The 14,993-nt window shown below is 43.0% G+C and overlaps 1 protein-coding gene and 1 long non-coding RNA gene across 7 annotated transcripts in view; both read right to left on the bottom strand.

Moving 5' to 3' along the window:
* The window catches only part of LOC132870601 (uncharacterized), a 315,561-nt gene that overhangs the window by 168,334 nt on the left and 132,234 nt on the right, over positions 1-14,993 (bottom strand). The gene's annotated exons all lie outside the window — the stretch shown is intronic.
* The window catches only part of LOC132870597 (NACHT, LRR and PYD domains-containing protein 12-like), a 136,739-nt gene that overhangs the window by 18,224 nt on the left and 103,522 nt on the right, over positions 1-14,993 (bottom strand). Inside the window, exons 5-7 of one of the 5 annotated variants that reach the window (XM_060904299.1) lie at positions 13,521-13,571; positions 11,515-13,281; positions 10,808-11,002 (exon numbers count right to left, since the gene is read on the bottom strand). The exons of the other annotated variants lie outside the window; for them this stretch is intronic. Of the exons in view, the coding sequence (XP_060760282.1) occupies positions 10,808-11,002; positions 11,515-13,281; positions 13,521-13,571 (2,013 nt within the window). The remainder of the gene's footprint in view (positions 1-10,807; positions 11,003-11,514; positions 13,282-13,520; positions 13,572-14,993) is intronic. 5 annotated transcript variants of the gene reach the window in all.

Here is a 14,993-nt window from a genome sequence, read left to right as displayed (position 1 = left end):
GCTGAGCAGGCCCGCCGACAGGGGGGGACAAACAGACATGTTGTCCTGGGCCCAGGAATGGGGGGGGCCCAGAACTGGGCTCTCATGAAGTTGCGATTATTTTATTTCATTTCAAAATGTGTTGATTTAGGGGAGAAATGTGCTATATTCCCTGTGATGACCTGGCGACTTGTCCAGGGTGTACCCCGCCTTTCGCCCGTAGTCAGCTGGGATAGGCTCCAGCTTGCCTGCGACCCTGTAGAAGGATAAAGCGGCTAGAGATAATGAGATGAGATGAGATGTGCTATATTTGCATTCAATAAATTATTTCTAGATCTTTTGCCTTTATTGTCTTTGAAAAAGGCGTCAAGAACCCCCTACCACCCCTAATGCAAAAATGGTTTGGTCTGACTCTTTGATTAAGTGGAAAAAAACGACATCATTCGATTATAGCACTTCGACAATCAGCGTGCGTGCCATTTGCCAACATGCACAAGTCAGGAGCACAGAAAAGAAAAGAAAAGAGAAAAAGAGAGGAAGAAACCAAGAGACTCAGGGGCTCACTGCATAAATATTTTTAAAAAGATTCGGATGATGCAGCAGGTACTAGCAAAGGCAGTGAGGCAGCTGAGCCAGGTAAGACACAGACAACTTTTTCCAGCCCCGTAAAGTAACCCCAACCAAGGCACGCGTGGCACGCAATTCATGTGACAAACGAGGGGAGAGCAAGTCACACTGAACACCATATCAAACGCACAGGGCATTGAATCATTTCATAACCACAATGGCTTAATAACATTTGTGTTTCATATATCTGACTGAAGCTAAGAATATTCACATTAGCCCGCAATCATATCCCGCCGTTTCTCGAGCGGTGTGTTCTTCTCTGCTTTTCACACTGGACAGTACGCACGCACTTATGTGGCAGCAGGGGCATGGTCAAGCGCCGGTCTGTGACAGGAGGGCGGAGTCAGGGAAGGTAAGAGGCAGAATCACTACACCTGACGTTAATTAACCTGTGTTTGTGTGTGTCTTCCCAGTGACCGCGCCCTATTTAAAGAGGGAGAGCAGAGAGTCTCTGCCCCGAACCCGACGCCGGTTGTGTGTGTGGCTGTCTGTGTGTTTGATTAAAGTGTTCGCTGAAAAGTGTGACAATAAAACAGTTATCAACCTGAGCTCTGTCCTGCCGACTTCGGTGCTCTGCCCATACACGAGAACTGCCACAACTATGTTTGCCCCCAGCCCTGCCCGAAATCCCCCGTCCATCGCTGCTCCTTCAAGAGCACCCCAATCGCGTGATTATAGTAGACTATCCACGAGTTTAGGAAGGCATTGCGGGGGCTGTCGCATGCAGGCTTGGGGCGTAACGGAATACATTTAATGGCGTTCAGTTAAAGGATACAAAATAACAGTAACCGCTTATTCTGTTACAGTACAGGGGGGAAAGATTCAGTGAAATTGGGGATTACTTCACAGGATCACAATGTGTGTGAGGTTGCTGGTTTTGGGCTTTTTTAACCCTGTCATTTAAGGGTTGGAGTGAGTAGAGACTGGGATAAGAGAGGTGGGTGTGTGTGTGGGTTGGCCAAGGGGGGTTGTTGGGGGGGCCCATTCAGAGCATTTTGTCCCGGGCCCAGCCAAAGCTGTCAGCGGCCCTGTGGCTGAGTATGTTAGCAACGAATACACGTGGTGTGAGGTTCCAGCAACAGATCTAGTAGAACACGGTATCTTCAAGGCTCACACATGGGTTGATATGGGGGGGAAGAGAGGACCTGCTTTCCCGTATACTCAGTAAGATAACATTGTGCTATTCTACAGTGGCTGCCTGCACTGTTGTAATGTCTTGTGTTTTGTCTCACTCTTATTTTTGCTGTTAGGATGTTGGTGAAGGTGAAATACAAGGCGGAGCAAAAATACATTAAAATCACGGATCCCACTCTGCAGACTTTTCTAAACCAAGGTATACATTTAGTCAAATGTTGTTTGGTTATTATTTTGATTATATGTAATGTTATGTAATTTTCTAATGATCTGTACATTTGTCTTGCTCTAGTGTTTATCAAATTCAACATACAATCCAAACACCAGGCAGGGCTTAAACTGTATGATCATTCTGGTACCGAAATTGACGATGATGTGTTTGAAGATGTGGTGAAGGATCCAAACTGTGGTGTTTTAAAGCTGACTCCTGCTGAAGATGATGGTGGGTGTTAAAAAAGGTTGAACCTGAACATTGTTGTTGCTCAGTTGGTAATTTTTACAACTGTAATTGTATCAAAGCAGTCACAACGCATTTCATGTAAACCTCTGAGAGGTTTGTGGATGTTAATTACAGTGTCTTCAACAGCGTACGGTAAATGGCCAAGTGCAGCCACGCACAATTTTAAATTTCAGGCTTAAAGTCAAACAAAACCCAGGGATGATGTGCTTCCACACGTTCAAATGAAAACTAAAACTTAACAATTTATGCTTTTTAAAAGTAATGATATTGCTTAAAATAGTCTTTGTGAGGTGCAGCCATTTGCGTTGAAACTGGATATCCGCCTGTAACGTTAACAACACACTCAAATGACGTTTCCCTTCGTTACACAGAGACATCAAAAAGGCTTCTTATTATAGTTTTAAAAATCGCCAGGTGCTGGAGTGCAGTGTGTGTGTGTGTGCATTTTCACTCTAATTCCACTATTGTTTGTGACTTCTGTAAAGCTGCTTGGATCCTGATGACCACCGCTTATAGCAATATTTATTACTATATTTGAATAATTCAAAGTCAGTAGAAGGATGTTGCCATGGTTCTACTCCTTTTTATATTAAAGTCAATTTTAACTATTTAATTTCTTTTACCCCATCAGTTCTCTGGCATTAACGTCTCATTTTCGTTTCAAATTCTATATTCCTGAGATCATTTCCACCATGTCACTGCAGCTCACACAGAGGGCAGTTAGTTTGAGTCTCAGTTGCAGTTTGTGGGATTAGTTACAGTGTTGTAGTAAATTTCACAGTGAGTTCAGACACATCGCAGTCAGATCAAGTCCCGTTTTGTGCTGCAGCTTCTCACATACATGAGGTTGGGGTTGCGCATGCGCATTCTGTGCTACGCATTTCCTGGTTCCTGAGTTGTTTGCGATGAGTCTTTTTTCCACAAGTGTTGGCGTTAATCACTAATCTTTATTTTTTCTACAAACAATTTTCCAGTATCCTCTTCATTTTTTTATTGTACTTTCGCTTTCCTTTTTCCGTTCCCCCCCTCCCCTCTCTTTTTTTCGGAAGAAAGCCAAGACGAGAAGCTTTTTTTCCCTCCTTCTGCGTAAAGACCACAAGCGGAGACCATCCACATCGGATCTGCTTTAATATCAACAGATCTTTGATTAAGGTACGTGAATCCTTTCATCATGGCACACCTTCAGCCTGTTCAGTGTGCTGAGTGCAGGACGTTTCGTCATTCTTCCTCCATCGCTAGCGATAGCTTTATTTGTGATAAGTGCAGATTAGTTAGCTCTCTGATGGAGAAGATTAGATTAGATTCACTTTATTCATCCCACATCGGGGAAATTCACGTGTTACAGTAGCAAGAAAATGTCAAACAGATAACAAATAAAACGGAAATAAAAATTAGACAAATGAAGGATTAAATACAGAGGGCTATTTGCATTATCTACAGTGAAAAAGTATAGAAAAAATTGCCTTATTAAGAGGCTCGGAAAAATTGCACATTACAGGTAGACTCTGTATATATACACACACACACATATATATATATATATATATATATATATATATATATATATATATATATAAATAATTATTTATAATTTTATATATATATATATATATATATATATATATATATATATATATATATATATATATATATATATATATATAAGCATAAAAATAGTTTAAGGCCTATATTATTGCACATAATAATTGCATCGATGAGAGATGGCAGAGGTAGTAGTGGTGAAGTAGTGCAAATATAATGACAAACAGGTTATTGGTGCTACGTTACAAGTTGTGGGTGTTATAGCTCTGACAGCAGCAGGTATGAATGACCTGTGGTACCTCTCCTTCTTACACCGTGGGTGTAGCAGTCTACTGCTAAAAGAGCTGCTTAAAGCCCCCACAGCCTCATGTAGGGGGTGAGAGGGGTTATCCATGATTGAGGTCAGCTTGGCTAACATCCTCCTCTCACCCACCACCTCAATGGAGTCCAGAGGACAGTCCAAGACTGAGCCAGCCCTTCTGACCAGTTTATTAAGTTTCTTCCTGTCCCTCTCTGAACTTCCACAGCCCCAGCAGACCACAATGTAGAAAATCGCTGATGCTACCACAGAGTCATAAAAAGTCCTAAGCAGTGTCCTGCACACACCAAAAGACCTCAGTCTTCTCAACAGGTGGAGACGACTTTGGCCCTTCTTGTACGGGACATCTGTGTTGTTAGTCCAGTCCAGTTTGTTGTTGAGGTGAACACCCAGGTATTTGTACTCCTCCATGATCTCAATGTCCAAACCCTGGATGTTCACTGGTGCAATTTGAGGAGCTGTCCTTCTGAAATCAATCACCACCTCCTTTGTCTTGCTGGCGTTGATGCGCAGGTGGTTCAGTTCGCACCAGGCGACAAAGTTGGTGATGATCTCTCTGTACTCCAGATCGTCCCCCTCTGACACACGTCCAACGATGGCTGTATTACAGTGCTAGAAGCGTGTATCCAGGCTTTAGAGGTGGCCAGTGAGAATGAGAACAGTGTAGTTTCTGTAGGGGAAAGTCTGGATGCCCTAGGTGGAGTTAGTAATCCCCCAACTCCAGCATTAGAGCCCTTACAACGGGGCGAATGGGTGATGGCTTGGAGGCATAAACATAGAGCCAAAGCTACCGCTGAAGCTCGGCCACGGGAGCACCACTCTTCTCCACATCACGTGTCGAACAGTTTTGCTCTCCTTAGTGACGCACCCGCTGAGAAACCTGAAAGAGCTCTGGTTATAGGGGACTCTATCATACAGCACGTGAAATTAGCTCAGCCTTTAGGGGCACCAGCAGTTTTAGTCAGGTGTATACCGGGAGCCAGGGTGCCGGACATAGCAGGTAATCTTAGGGTCCTAGGCAAGCACAGATTCTCAAAGATAGTTATCCATGCAGGAGCTAATGATATACGCCTTCATCAGTCTGAGGTTACTAAGAGTAACGTTGTAGAGGTGTTTAAATTAGCGAAGGCGATGTCTGATGCTGTAGTATGCTCTGGCCCCATCCCAATGCAGCATGGCAATGTAGCTTACAGCAGGTTATGGTCGCTGAACTGCTGGCTGTCCAGGTGGTGCTCTGAAAACAATGTGGGCTTTATAGATAATTGGGCTAATTTTGAGGGCACTGCTGGCCTGTTAGGGCGGGACCTTATCCATCCCACTCCGGAAGGTGCTGCTCTCATTTCCTGCAGCATAGGTCATAGTCTCAGAACAGGCCTAGTTAATTCCTGACAATCCAGAGCCAAGGCCAGGGAGCAGATGAACAGGCTAAACCGACTGTCTGCTAGCTGCACAGAGTAGTCACTCAGGGTCCACTACATCGAGACTGTCTGTTCCCCGAGCTCAACAAAAAGGTAGAAATATTCAGAGAGTTTGTTCCAGTAACCTAATCAATATAAAATTAGATCATACTGACTGTACAGCCGCTGCCAGCACCTTTCATCTAAAGGTGGGGCTATTAAATATTAGATCTCTTACATCTAAAGCGCTAATGGTTAATGAACTCATTACTGATCAGGAGTTTAATGTACTGTGTTTAACTGAAACATGGATTAAGCCAAATGAATATATAGCATTAAATGAAGTGAGTCCTCCTGGATACAGTTATATACACCAGCCTCATCTAACTGGCAGAGGAGGAGGCACCGCAGTTATTTATAATGATTATCTAGGTGTAACACACAAACCTGGTTATAAATGTAATACATTTGAAGTTATTCATACTAATATAATGTATGTAGCCTCCAAAAATTGGTCTATCCAGTTAACTCCATTACTTATTATTTACAGGCCCCCGGGGCCATATTCTGAGTTTCTTTCTGAATTTGCAGATTTTATCTCAGATCTGGTTATTTCCTTAGACAAAGCTTTAGTTGTCGGAGATTTTAATATTCATTTCAATAACCCAGATGATCCTTTGAAAACAGCGTTTGTGTCCATTTTAGATTCAGTAGGGATTAATCAGAATGTCATAGGACCGACCCACAATGGTGGTCACACCCTTGATCTAATACTAACATTGGGGTTAAACGTAGAAAATATAGTCATACTTCCACAGTCTGAAGTTATCTCAGATCATTATCTCATCTCATTCAAACTATGTCTGAGTAATAATATATGCACCTCACCACGCTACTGTATTAAACGTACATTCACATCAACTACTGCACAGGGCTTTATAAATGATCTCCCAGCGTTATCAACTTTGATTGGTTCACTTTCAGCCCCTGCAGAACTTGATCAGGCAACTGAATGCTTAGAGTCAATGTTCTGCCATATCTTAGATAATGTAGCTCCTCTTAAAAGGAAAATGGTCAGAGACAAAAAATTAGCACCCTGGTATAATGATGACACTTGCACATTAAAACAGACCACTCGAAAATTGGAACGTAAATGGCGTCAAACAAAATTGATAGCATTCAAATTAGCATGGAAGGAGAGCTTCCTGAAGTAAAGAAAAGCTCTTAGTGCTGCTAGATCAACATATCTCTCCTCCCTAATTGAAGATAACAAAAATAATCCTAGATTCCTATTTAATACTGTAGCAAAATTAACCAGGAATAAGTCCACTATAGACACATGCACACCTGCAGTATAGCAACGATTTCATGAATTTTTTTTAATGACAAAATTGAGAATATCCGACAAAAAATTCAAACTACTAATTTAAGGTCAGACAGTGTAAGTGACCCTGTAGTTAACAATATAACTATCAGATCATCAATTAGAATGTTTTACTCTCCTTAGAGAAACTGAATTACTTTCATTAATCTTGGCGTCAAAAGCCTCAACTTGTGTACTAGATCCCTTACCTACACGTCTATTCAAACAGATAATGCCTGAAGTAATTGAACCGCTTCTAAAAATAATAAATTCTTCTCTTACGATTAGCTATGTACCCAAATCCTTTAAACTAGCAGTTATCAAACCCCTGATTAAAAAAAACCTGACCTTGATCCCTGTCAGCTGTCCAATTATTGGCCAATATCAAACCTCCCCTTTATCTCCAAGATCCTTGAAAAAGCTGTGACACAGCAGTTATGTTGATATTTACATAGGAATAACATCCATGAAATGTATCAGTCAGGATTTAGACCTCATCATAGCACAGAGACAGCTCTGGTTAAAGTAATAAATGACCTACTGTTGGCGTCTGATCAGGGCTGTGTCTCGCTGCTTGTGTTGCTTGACCTTAGTGCAGCATTTGATACCATTGATCATTCCATTCTTCTGGATAGACTAGAAAATGTTGTGGGAGTTAAGGGAACGGCCCTCTCCTGGCTCAGCTCTTATTTAACTGATTGCTATCAGTATGTTGATATAAATGGTGATATTTCTAGACATACTGTGGTAAAGTTTGGTGTTCCACAAGGTTCTGTCTTGGGTCCACTGCTTTTTTCTTTATATATGTTACCTCTGGGTGATATTATTCATAAACATTGTATTAGTTTCCACTGTTATGCTGATGACACACAGTTGTATGTTTCTGCAAAACCTGATGAGAGACACCAGCTTAATAGAATTGAGGAATGTGCGAAGGACATTAGACACGAGATGCTTATTAACTTCCTTCTGCTTAATTCTGACAAGACTGAAGTACTTGTACTCGGACCACATGCAGCTAGAAGTAAGTTTTCTGATTCCACAGTAACTCTGGATGGCCTTTTTGTTTCTTCACATGCAGCAGTAAAAGACCTCGGAGTGATTATTGACCCCAGTCTTTCATTCGAAACTCAGATTGATAACATTACCCGGATAGCTTTCTTTCATCTCAGAAATATTGATAAGATAAGAAATTTAATGTCACTACATGACGCGGAAAAACTAGTTCATGCTTTTTTTCCCTCCAGGTTGGATTATTGTAATGCCTTACTGTTCCAATAAGTGCATAAACAAGCTCCAGTTAGTTCAAAATGCAGCAGCAAGAGTCCTTACTAGAACTAGAAAATATGACCACATCACCCCTGTCTTATCCACACTGCATTGGCTCCCAATCAAATTTCGTATTGATTATAAAATACTACTATTGACCTTTAAAGCACTGAATGGCCTCGCACCACAGTACCTGAGTGAACTTCTGGTCCTTTATGACCTGCCACGCCTACTTAGATCAAAAGGTGCAGGCTATCTGCTGGTACCTCATATAGTGAAGGTTACATCAGGGGGCGGAGCCTTTTCTTACAAAGTGCCACAGTTATGGAACAGCCTTCCAAGTAGTGTTCAGAAATCAGACACAGTCTCAGCGTTTAAGTCTCGGCTGAAAACACAGATGTTTAGTCAAGCCTTGTGTTAATGGTGTTTATGAGGTAAAGGTGTAGATCTGGAGGGTCCTCAGACAGAGTGTTTTGGTAAACTGGGATGTATGGATGCTGTCAGTCCCCACTCGCTTGCTCACTCGAGTTTGTTGATGGTGTCGTGGCTGCTGCTTTATGTCCCGGGGCTCCCTCATGCCTGTGTTACCTTCTGGCTCTCCCCCTTTAGTTATGCTGTCATGGTTTTGCCAGAGTCCCTGCTTGTACTCAGTGCAATATGTATACTGTTCCTACTTATTCAGGTGACATTGGGCATACCTAACAACCTGTGTTTTCTCCCCCCCGTCTGTCCCTCTGAGTTACATGTTGGTCCTGAGATTGAGATGCTGAACCTCTTCTGCTCCTCAGATCTGCCTGATCCATCCTGGTGCCCTGTGTCTGGCTGGAGTCTCATCACATCGCTCCTGTGGAGGACGGCCCCATGAGGACAGTTGAAAGTCACACTTGGAAGACGCTCTGGACTCTTACAGTAATGCTTTTGTGGCTGAGGACTACAGTTGACTTGCTAACTTTAGGACTGCAGTTGTCATGAATAGCTTTGCACTCAAGTTTCTATCAATGAAGAGTTTATAACATCAACGAAACTGACTTCATGTTAAAACTGTTAATATTATAGTCCTGTTGTCTGTTGTTGCCAAAATGAGGATGGGTTCCCTTTTGAGTCTGGTTCCTCTCGAGGTTTCTTCCTCATGTCGTCTGAGGGAGTTTTTCCTTGCCACCGTCGCTTCATCATTGGGGATGGATTAGGGATAAAATTAGCTCATGTTTTAAGTCGTTCAAATTCTGTCAAGCTGCTTTGCGACAATGTTTATTGTTAAAAGCGCTATACAAATAAACTTGACTTACATCCATCTGACCCAAAGACTCTGACAAATCATCAGTGTGCAGTGAACAGAAACAATCTTCCTCCTCAGGACACTGATGATGAAGCTAAAACCTCTGCTTCAGTCTCACTATTGGAGAATGGGTCTTACTGAGGAGCAGGTCATGTGACTCTCAGAGAGATGATCTTACCACAGTGTCTCCAGTTTACAGTGAGGATTCTCCAGTCCAGCACAGAGACGCTTCACTCCTGAGTCTCCAAGATTATTCCAGGTCAGATTCAGGTCTCTCAGGTGTGAGGGGTTTGATCTCAGAGCTGAACTCAGAGCAGCACAGCCTTCATCTGAGACACCACAATCATACAACCTGCAAAGACACAATGACACACTTCATCAACAGATTTTCATCTTGGTTTAATACTGACTTTAAAGATGATGAGTCTGATGTTGGACTGTTTCCTTTCTCTTGTCCAAATCACAAGATATTATTAACTCTGACCAATTATTACTGCTGTTATTGAGAATTCCTGACATTAATGGCCCTTTTCCACTACCCTTTTTCAGCTCGCTTCAGCTCACTTCAGCCCGACATGGCTCGCGTTTCGACTACCAAAAACCAGCACGACTCAGCTCGTTTCAGCCCTGCTTAGCCCCTAAAACTCGCACGGTTTTGGAGTGGGGCTGAAGCGAGCCAAAGCGAGCCGAGTGAGGCTGGGGGCGTGAGCAGACACTCCCCTGTGCACTGATTGGTGAGGAGGAGTGTCCTCACATGCCCACACACGCCCCGCGAGCGCGCTGGGATCTGTAAACACCGCAAACCCGGAAGGAGAAGAATTACAAATTACGAGAATTTCTGAAGCCTTATGCGCCTCGCCTCATCTATACGCTCTTGCCAGTATCTGTTGGCATTGTCGGTGACAACAAGCCACAGCACCAAGACCAGCAACACTAACGACTCCATGTCCTCCATGTTTATTGTTTACTATTCGGGTCGTGAGACTACCGCTTAAAAGCTCACTGATGTCACTGTTTGCGCTGCTTAACGACATCACGTGACGTCCACCCACTTTCGCTAACTCCACCCAATGTGTCCACCCACTTCCAGCCAGCACGGTTCAGTGCGGTTGTAGTCGAAATGCAACTCCAACAGCCCCGCTCAGCTCGACTCAGCACGGCACGGCTCAGCCCGACTCGGCCGCGTTTGTAGTGGAAAAGCGGCATATGTGTACAAGAGGTGTAAAGGTATTCCTGATTTACTAAAAAAAAAAAAAAAACCCTGACTCATGTGTTTAACTATATTTTCATCCCCATGTATGAAATTCTCAGTGTGTTTAATTAGTGCTTTAATGCAGAAGTGATGAGTTTAAATGAGGAATAAATTTGTTCTGCATGTTGTACTGTTACAGTAAACTCCAACTGAAAATCAACAATATACACAACAGAGAGATGATCTTACCTCAGTTTCTCCACTTTACAGTGAGGATTCTCCAGTCCCACACAGAGACGCTTCACTCTTGAGTCTTCTAGTTTATTCCCAGACAGATCCAGTGTCTTCACAGTCAGATGCAGTTCTCTCAGACAGGAGGTTTCTGAGTTGAGCACTGAGAACAGAGCTTCAGCGCTTCTCCTTTCGACTGTATCACACCTGATACTGAAGGAAATAAATAATACATAATAAACTCACACAAATGATCAAACAGGTCCTCAAATCTTTCACTGCATCATTTCATTTTCATAAATGTTCAAAGTACAAACTCCAAGTCAACAATACACTGAAATGCTGTAACAGTAATTCACAGTTCGAGTTGTTCGGATTTGAGTTTTCTGCTGCACACGTCATCACTGACACATGGGAGATACATGCAACATAAAATAGCTAGCCATCACTTCCATCTTCAGCTCACAGCTTCTTGGAACAAAATGGCAGAACATAAGACGCAAACGTTTTTCTCCTTAAATGACATCAACTGGTTTCCACTTATTTAATAGCTAAACTTCAGTTTTATTCAATTCTCCATGCAACTGTTTTCCCCTCATTTATCTACTGATCTATTTGTATTCACAAACACTATCACCTGAAACTCAAAACATCCCAAAGTGTGTTTCTGTCAAAGTGCTGTCAGTTTCTCGAACAGTAGAACAGTTCTATTCAGCTTTACTTACACTGCTTTTCTGGATGCTGCAATCACAGGCATCACCCTCACAAGAACCCAATCTGGTATCTCTTCTGTACTGGTATATTCACTCAGATCAAACTCCTCCAGCTCCTGTGCTGAAGTCAGTAACACAAACGCCAGAGCAGACCACTGTGAAGGAGAGAGTTTACTTTGTTTCCCAGATTTCAAGTAGTGTTGGATTTCCTCCACGAGAGAATCGTCACCCAGTTCATTCAGACAGTGGAACATACTGATGGATTTTTCTGCAGGAAGATCATCTCTACTGATCTTCTTCTTAATGTACTGAACTGTTTCCTCTTTGCTCTGGGAGCTACTTCCTGTCTGTGTTACGAAGGCATGTAAGAGTTTCTGATTGGACTCCAGTGAGAGACCCAGAAGAAAGCGGAGGAACAGATCCAGGTGTCCAGTCTGACTGTATACCGTCTGATCTACAGCACTCCTGTGTACATCTGAAATTGTCTTAAAGGACTGACTCTGATCAAGAACATTTCTCTTTTCCTTCATGAAGGTCAGATGCACATACAGAGCTGCGAGATGCTCCTGAACGCTCAGATGAACAAAGCAGTACACTTTACTCTGGTGAAGTCCAACCTCCTCTCTGAAGATCTGCGTACACACGCCTGAGTACACTGCTGCTTCTGTCACATCAATGTCACACTCTCTCAGGTCTTCCTCATAGAAGATCAGGTTGCCTTTCTCCAGCTGCTCAAAAGCCAGTTTTCCCAGTTTGAGCAGCATTTCTTCATCACTCTCCTGCTTCTTTGAATATTTTTCTCTGATGACATTTGTCTGAATGATGAAGTGTGTGTACATTTGAGTCAGAGTCTTGGGGATCTCTCCACTCTCTGCTTCAGCCAACATTCTCTCGAGAACAGCGGCTGAAATCCAGCAGAAGACTGGGATGTGACACATGATGTAGAGGCTTCTTAATGACTTCAGGTGTGTGATGATGTTCTCGGCTAGGCTCCGATCACTGACGCTCTTCCTGAAGTACTCCTCCTTCTGGGGGTCATTGAACCCTCGTACCTCTGTGACTCGATGGACGTACTCAGAGGGGATTTGATCAGCTGCTGCTGGTCGGGAGGTGATCCAGATGAGAGCAGAGGGAAGCAGATTCCCTTTGATCAGGTTTATCAGCAGCACATGCACTGATGCTGATTCAGTTACATCACACACTCTCACTGTGTTCCGGAAATGCAGAGGGAAACGACACTCATCCAATCCATCAAAAATGAACAGAACCTTTTCCAACCTGGACATTTCGGTTTCTTTTGTTTCCTTAAAACAGACATGAAGGAGCTCCATCAGACTCAGTTTTTGGTCCTTCATCAGATTCAGCTCTCTGAAAGGAAGTGGAAATATGAGGGGGACGTCCTGATTTGCTTTCCCTTCAGCCCAGTCCACAATGAACTTCTGCACAGAGACTGTTTTTCCAATACCAGCCACTCCCTTTGTCACTACAGTTCTGATGGGTTCATCTTCTTCAGATAAGGGCTTAAAGATGTCGTTGCATTTGATTGGTGTTTCCTCTGTTGTTTTTCTCCTGGACGCTGCCTCGATCCGTCTCGCCTCATGTTCTTTATTGACGTCTCCACTGTCTCCCTCTGTGATGTAGAGCTCTGTGTAGATCTCATTCAGCAGCGCTCGCTTTTCCTGCTTTATCATCACTCCATTTAAACACTGAAACTTCTTCATCAGATTTAATCTGAACTTTTTCTGGAATTCCTTTACAGCAGGAGATTCTGGGGCGTGTCTGTGTGACAGGGTGAAATAAGAAGACGTGGTGAGACCTGGGCTCCAATTATTACAGTTTAAGATCACATTTTTTCTGACTGGTTTCCACAGATAGCCATTCTTTATGATGCTAACACGATGGATTTACCTGATTTGACTGCATGCTTTCTATAATCTAATCCTGTAGATAATAACAGCAGAGAGGTTTATAATACCAGAGCGTAAGTGTCACAGTCATGGTGTTGGGTTTGATCTTACCCTGTATCTATGATGATATTTTTTATTCTGTCTCCTGACTTCTGTAAAACACTGGGAACAAAAATAGTTGCTGTTAAAGACAATAACTTTCATAATACTGTAGTCTCAGCTTTAGCCTGAATTTTACTGCAATAAATGTAGTCAGTAAATAATTATTTAGAGAACACAGTACTAAATACATGCCTGTCTGTTATAGGTCATGCACTGCTAACATATAACAGACAGGCACTGCTGGACATCGCTAACACACACAGCCATTTGGAATTTACTGGCTTTATACCACCGGAGCTACAACTCCTTGTTTGCTCCCGCAACCACCACCAGCCCCAGGAAGGTCCTGAAGCACCAGGCCCAAGTAAGCATGCTGATCCCAAGGAGAGTGCTCTGGAGACAGCGACGCAAGCGAAGCAAGGGAGGGCTCCATCCTAGGCTAAAAGCTCGCACTAGCTGACCACCGCTACCCAGCCTCCTGCTAGCCAACGTGCGGTCACTGGAAAACAAACTGGATGAATTAAGAGCCAGAATCACAGCTCAGCGGGAAATAAGAGTGCGCTGTGCTCTAATTTTCACCGAGACCTGGCTCTCAGACAAAATCCCAGAATGCGCCATTCAGCTACAGACTTACTCTGTACACCGAGGAGACCGGACCGCAGCCCCCGGTAAGGCTAATGGGGGAGGTGTGTGTGTGTGTGTTTATAGACCCCTTCGCAGTAAACGTCATTCATACGTAAGCGGAAATTGCGTGCGCAGCCTGGACCCAAAAAAGACTCAGAAATACTTAGTTGTTGTGTTGTCGGGTGTCAGAATCGTAGCAGTGATGGGGTTAAAATGTTCAGAACTCCAGCAGGATCTCACCCATTCCAAAAAAATCGCCGACGTCTATGGCTACAAGCCATCAAACGTGTAGACTGGTTTGAAAGCACTATCAAAAATGCGTGGGTTTGCAGCGCCCACTTCATCACAGGTAAGATCAGGCTATTTATTAAATCTTTCTTTTTTTATTCTTTCTAGTCTTCGTTTATTGATGTAGCAAAATACTTTGGTAACATTTGTCTGATTAGCTGGGTCATAGTTACGCAATGTAATGAATATTGTTAGCATGTTAACTTAGGTTTGCATGCAATTTTGTTTGTAGGAGAGGTCTCGTTTGACTCAAGCAGTCCAGATTTTGTGCCATCATTATTTGTGTATGCCGAAAATCACAATTTTAAAGCAAGGATGTAAAGGTAAAATTGTGTGCCCTCACTCTAAATGCCAACTTACGTTGACTGCTCTAACCTAGCTCCCGCCCCATTCAGTTTCATTTCTGGTCTCTGCCTCTCGCTTTTTACGCAGCTCTGATTTCTCTTAGCTGCACTCTTTACACTATCATTCCTTTCATGCCATTACCTCCTGCAAATTGCTGTTTAGTGTTGGCATTTGCTGTTGTAGCTAAAGCCACATTGCCATCACACCACTGGCATAATTTGATTA

Source organism: Neoarius graeffei, chromosome 22 (assembly GCF_027579695.1).
Source record: "Neoarius graeffei isolate fNeoGra1 chromosome 22, fNeoGra1.pri, whole genome shotgun sequence".
Taxonomy (NCBI): Eukaryota; Metazoa; Chordata; class Actinopteri; order Siluriformes; family Ariidae; genus Neoarius; species Neoarius graeffei.
The sequence above is the reverse complement of the archived record's forward strand: the minus strand, read 5'-3'. Positions and strand labels throughout refer to the sequence as shown.